Genomic DNA, 6,186 nt, shown 5'->3' with positions numbered 1-6,186 from the left:
CATGCGTTGATCACGTCTCAGGCCCAGTCGCGACGCGAACTGGAGGTGATCTGGACTAAAGAGGCCAGAGAGGCGTTCGCCCGCTGTAAATCGGCGCTCGTGGACTCGGTGCTGCTCCTTCACCCAGCGCCCGACGCCCCCATCAGCCTCCAAGTGGATGCCTCGGACCAGGGCGTCGGCGCAGTGCTGCAACAGCACGTCCGGGGACGCTGGCAGCCCCTTGGGTTCTTCTCTCGCTCCCTGCACAAGCCCGAGAGGCGCTACAGCACCTTCAGCCGTGAGCTGCTGGCGATCTACCTCGCCATCCGTCACTTCCGGTATGCCGTCGGGGGGCGGCCACTGATCGTGTTCACCGACCATAAGCCGCTGACCCATGCCATCTGGAGCAACAGCGACCGGCACTCACCGCGCGAGGCCCGGCACATCGACTTCATCTCACAGTTCACCACCGACATCCGCCACGTACCGGGCAAGATGAACGTCGCTGCTGACACGCTGTCCCGCGCCGTCAACGTGCTTCTCACGCCTGAGCCAGCCGTTGACGACTTCGATGCGTTAGCGGCCGCCCAGACGGTGGACGACGAGTTCGTCCGGTTCCGCGAATCCGACCACGGTTGACGGCTGCGTGACGCCCGACTGCCCAGTGGCAGGACGCTCGTGGTGGATGACTCCATCGGCACAACACGCCCGTGGATCCCAGAGCCGCCGCGCCGTGCCTACTTCCGGCATGTGCACGACCTGTCGCACCCGGGGGTGCGAGCCACCGGCCAGCTCGTCACCAGCCGGTTCATCTGGCCCTCTGTCAAGAGAGACTCGCGGAGGTGGACCCAAACCTGTCAGACGTGCCAGCGAAATGCGAAGGCGCGGAGACACACACGCTCGCCTGTGGGCGTGTTCGCCCCGCCCAGTGATCGGTTTGTCCACGTGCACGTGGACATCGTAGGAGCTCTGCCGCCCAGTGACGGCCACGCCTACCTATTGACCATCGTCGACCGGTTCACCCGCTGGCCAGAGGCCGTGCCGATCCGCGACATGACCGCGGTCACCGTCGCCCGCGCTTTTGTCGCCGGATGGGTCGCCCGGTTTGGCGTACCCAGCCGCATCACCACCGACCGTGGCGGGCAATTTCAGTCCACAATCAAACGGACTCGTCGAGCGGATGCACAGGCAGGTCAAGACGGCCCTGCGCTGCGCGGTCACGCCCCGGTGGACGGACGCCCTGCGGCTGGTGCTGCTCGGCATCCGGTCAGCGCTCAAGACCGACCTCCAATGCAGCGCCGCCGACCTCGTCTATGGCTCACCGCTCCGCCTGCCGGGCGAGTTCTTCGAGCCAGCGCAGACCGCCCAGACACCAGCCCGGCGTCGTACGCCGCCCAGTTGCACCGCACCATGCAGGCGTTGCGTCCGACGACGCTCCGTCGATCAACCGACGCGCACAGCTACGTTCCACGTGCGCTCGCGGACGCGTCGCACGTGTTTGTCCGGCATGCCGCTGTGAAGCCGCCGCTGTCGCGCCCCTACGACGGTCCGTTCCTGGTCGTGAGCCGCACGGAGAAGACCGTCACCGTGAACCGCGGCACCCGCCGGGATACCGTGTCCGTCGACCGCGTGAAATCGGCGTTCATGGAGGATGGCCCAGCTCTGACCGGTGGACGCGCCCGGTCTCTGCGTACGCTAGCGCCACGGCAGCCTCCCGATGACAGCCCGCTGCTGCTGCTCGACCGCGCGAGTGTCCCGGTGGCCTGCGAGCCACACCGACCGCTCCCCGCCCATGAGCGCGCGGCTGCCGCTGCGTTTCCGGTCGGCCCAACTGCCAACGCGCCCGCCATGCCGCCTTCCATTCTCCGCACGCGCTCGGGACGCGCGGTGCACCCGCCAGTGCGTTACCGCCACGTCCACTTCGTGGGCGTGTCTAGGGGGAGCACTGTAGACGGCGTCACCTGTAGGCGGCGACACCTTCGTAGACGACGCCATCATCGTAGGTGGCGTCATGAAAGTTGTAGGCGGCGCCACTGAAAATGCGCCTGCCGCCCCATCCGCTAGATGTCACCGTGCCCTATGCAGCTTCAGGTTTCACTTGGAATTTGTCACGTTAACTCCGCCAGCTGCACCTACAATCATTTCCTATCTTTCAACGTATTTCCTCACGCCGACAGAAATAGTTCCAACTCGTAAAGACCTTTCATTTGGCGAATTGTTTCACAATGTCTTATATGCCTTTCGTCAGCGCCAACAGATAAGCTCTGCAAACATCCGCTCCCTCTCTCACGCCGCGACACGCGCATGCGACGGTCGGGCCGCTCGCTGCTCCAGCGACTGCCGAATAACCCTTGTTGTTAAGATACGCGCTCAAGTGTTAGTGCCCATACGCACAACAGGTATGCTGAGTGAAATGGCCCTCCCCTGATTACACCGCGTTAGTCAAGCGTAATTTTGTGCGGGGTAACTTACTCCGCCGCTGGAAACTCAGTGACCTAACTAAATCATCCGTGTGACGACATGGAAGATAAAACATTTCATGATATCTTCGAACAGCACAAGAAGCATGATGACGATGGTTGGGACATTCTAAGGCCATTTTGCGCTCATACTAGTTAAGTGGCTACCGAGGCGTACAAATGGCTGTAAATCCTACATTTGTCAGAAAGGAGACCAGCTGCACCGTGCCAAGCACGTGAGAAACACTACCAATAAGGTCCGAAAATGTAAGACCCGCAGCATCTTATCCGAAATTAAGAGACCACTCTTCGCTGAATTGGGAGCAAGAGTGAATGACGTTGCGCGATTAATGTAGGTGGTACATCACAACGATGACATTTGTGCCATTCTTAACCCGCAATGGAAGCTTTAAAAGGCAGCTATGTGTCGCGCGCGTGTGGCCTGATCGTATCCTGCTGAGAGCTACTTCTTCGCATTTCACCTTGCGCGATCTTGGCGGTTATGGACCCAGCTGAAGCTTGGTCGCCTACAACTTGCTATGTACAGTGACAGCGCGCTGTTGTGTCGCCATTTTCGTTTCATGCGGGCCGTGATGGCGGGGTAGAAGCTTCTTGCCGGCAAGGGCAATGAGCGGTCGCAATGTGCGCTCTGCCCGTTTTGCGGCCGTGTCGGCACGCTCGTTACCCGCGATACCCATATCGCTTGGTATCCAACATAGGACGATAGTTTTACCCACAAGATCCAGCGCTGTCAGGCGAACTTAAATATCCTGCCTAATGGGTCAAGCTGACTTAAATGCTGTTGCGATCAACAGGCTACTCAAGGCATCGGATAAGGTCACGGTGCACCTGTCTTCACCAACTTCGATAAACCACAAGACTTTACTAATTGCGATGACCTCGGACGCGTACACTGAGGCGTGTTTTGCTAATGAAAATGGCCGGGTGGCTCGGCGGTGTACAAATGCAACGTCAACGCCCACCTTCGTTTTGGCACCATCGGCAGATGCTGCTTGAGATCCTTCTTATGGCCCGATATGTCGCAGAGTCTTCGACTTAAGGTCGCTGCGGCAAGTTCATAACAATCTCTAAGGCGTTGCACGGCGTTGATTTATAAACACGCACATTGTAGGCGTCTGGCTGTGTCGAGGTGGTATGCGGCTTAAATCAAATAAACACGCGTGCTTGCACGCCGCATGACCGTGCCGAATCGGTCGCTAGGCGTCGGCCGGCCGTGCGTAGTGCTGATAAGCGCGAGCAAAGAAAGGCGAGCGCGGGTTAGAGTACAAAGGAATGTAAGAGGCACAACAAACAAAGCAAATGGAAAAAGAGCGGGCAAGCTGCTTTAATATCATCCCTTACAAAACAAGCATTTTTGAGTCCATACATATGCATGTGTATATATATATATATATATTTATACATATATATATATATATATATATTTATACATATATATATATATATATATATATATATATATATACATATAGCGGTAATCGGAGCCTTAAAGGAAGTGTTCCGCATTAGTATGGATTTTGAACGCAAATGTCCATTTTGAAGATGATTCGGTGCAGTTCACGGTCTTGCCATTGTTAAGATCTAAACCATCTAGTTTCTGAATTACGCGCCCGCGAAGATGTACTGACTTTTTTGGGGAGACTATTTCAAGGTCCCGAGCCATCCACGAGGACATAAAGTCATTTAAATCCTGCTATTCCGTTGACTATGCGGCGATCCCCCCCCCCCCCCCCCCCCCGCTTTCCCCCAAAAAGATTGGTAAGGCGTTCGTACACGGTGTTCATGAGCACCATTTCCAGACATAACTGCCGTCGATTGGCTCCCAATCAATGTTATGCGACGTGCGATGACGTAATGAAACAATGATGCATTGAGAACCATATTAGTAAACAAAGAAATTGTGCTGCCTCAGCCTTTTCCACTAAAAGTGTCAATAGTTATAAGTATGTTTATTTCATATCTTATTTTTGTATCCATGTCTTCAAATGCCGAACATTGTCTTAAAAGTCAATCGCGATCTATGCTACGTAATATAAGAGGCTGCACATCCCTTCTAGTTATTCCGGAAACAAGACTTGCATCGAATGGCTTAATAAGGTCAAGCATTTCATTCGTCGTCGCGGTGCGTGGCTTGCTTGCCGCTCGCGGTCGGCATTGTGCGCACGAGCGAGAAGGAGCGCGAGCACCGCCTCGTGTGTGGCGCGGGCCTAGTTGCAACCGGCACCTTAGGGTGGTTGGTTCGGAGATCTGTCGTCACGCGGCCGTCATCCGGTCGGCACTGGAGCCGCGGCTGGCCGCTAGGTGACGGAAAAGCCGTACCAGACATCCTAGGAGGTGCTGCCGAGTGCTGCACAAGTGTAAGCATTTCCACCCGCTGCAGTGCGGCGCTTGCTTCCGCTTCCGCGGCCGAAAAGGTGCGGGCGCCTGGAGCGGTAAATCAACACCGTCCTTTATGCATGGCGCGGGCCCCGGCTGTAAACGGCACCCAGGCTTACCTGATTCGGAGAACTCTCGCTAGATGGCAGGTGGCGGCCCTGCCGGCTCGGGAAGCTGAGGTCTTCCACCGGACGATGGAAAAAGGGCCGAATCAGGTGTTCCAAGTGTCACAGCGGGGCGGTGCGCATGCGCAATGGAAAGACGTGCGTCAGTCCGGCGCACACCCTGTGTAAGCCGTGGATCTCGGCCACTCGAGGCGCTCTGCACCTTGGCCACTCTGGGGTAGGTTCTTGGGGACGGGCAAACGAGGGTGGGACTCTGCGGCCTTTACGGGGGTTCCTTCATGCCTTTTTAAATGACTGATGGTACGATTGATATTGATCCATTGTTCAGGCTACTTCCGAAATGAGCGACTGTGCTTGGAACTGGAGAGTAACGGATTAAGTTTGTGAAGCGTTCGAGTCTGAATATGGCTATTGATAGAATACACATGTGCAGTGAGCATATTTTTCTCTTCCTGGCACGCTGTGCCGGGGTTGCTCTGCGGTGAACGTTAAGCGAATTCTTCCGGGCCCACACATCCACACCGTGCGGCAGGCGAAGCAGATGTGCATTAAACTCAACCATCACGACGCATGGAGGTGGCCACTAAGAACGATGTGTTATTTCACGGTGAGGACTGGCGCGAGGCGCTGGCCAGCAACGTGAGATCTTTACATAAAAATGGTGCGTATCGGCCGGGAACCCAAATCCTCTGGAACGTCCGGCGCCCACCGTACGAGCCGTTTGACCCGGGGTCCTCGGCTTCCAAGATTCGGCGGACGATTGAAGCTCGAAATCTGGGAGTTAATCTCCTGCTCTCGTGTGCCTGTTGAGGCACCCCAATACATGCGCTTGGATGAGTCCGCGAGGGTCTCTGACTGCCTGAAGGCTCCATGATCCGTCTGGGTCGCTGCTCTCCGGATACAGGCTGCTTTTCGTCTTCTGTTTGGAGTGAATTTTAGCGAAATCGACTATTTCTTTAGAAATAGGTAGCGTCGCATGTCAGGAATCCATGTCATAAATTTTGAGTTTATCCGTATCATGTATTATTATTGACAACCATGTGTTGTCAATAATAGTACAAAGTACAAATTGAAAACCTTCAGGCTCGCGTTTCTGGAAAATATCGCAAAAAACTTGAACTAAACATTTAACAAAAGCGGAGGAGCACAAGTGTAAAGAACTTAAGCTCACATTTCTAAAAAAGATTGGGAAAACCTTCAAAGCAATAGCAAACAGGAACCGACCG

General features: G+C 55.4%; 1 protein-coding gene across 1 annotated transcript in view; it reads right to left on the bottom strand.

Moving 5' to 3' along the window:
* Positions 1 to 1,422: 1,422 nt before the first annotated feature.
* The window catches only part of LOC119100408 (aggrecan core protein), a 63,323-nt gene continuing 58,559 nt past the window's right edge, over positions 1,423 to 6,186 (bottom strand). Inside the window, exon 6 of the mRNA XM_037223509.1 lies at positions 1,423 to 1,533. Coding sequence (XP_037079404.1) covers positions 1,423 to 1,533 — 111 coding nt within the window. The remainder of the gene's footprint in view (positions 1,534 to 6,186) is intronic.

Source organism: Pollicipes pollicipes, unplaced genomic scaffold, assembly GCF_011947565.3.
Source record: "Pollicipes pollicipes isolate AB1234 unplaced genomic scaffold, Ppol_2.1 Scaffold_2555;HRSCAF=2994_pilon_pilon_pilon, whole genome shotgun sequence".
Taxonomy (NCBI): domain Eukaryota; kingdom Metazoa; phylum Arthropoda; class Thecostraca; order Pollicipedomorpha; family Pollicipedidae; genus Pollicipes; species Pollicipes pollicipes.
Note: the sequence above shows the minus strand (reverse complement) of the source record. Positions and strands in the feature narration are given on the sequence as shown.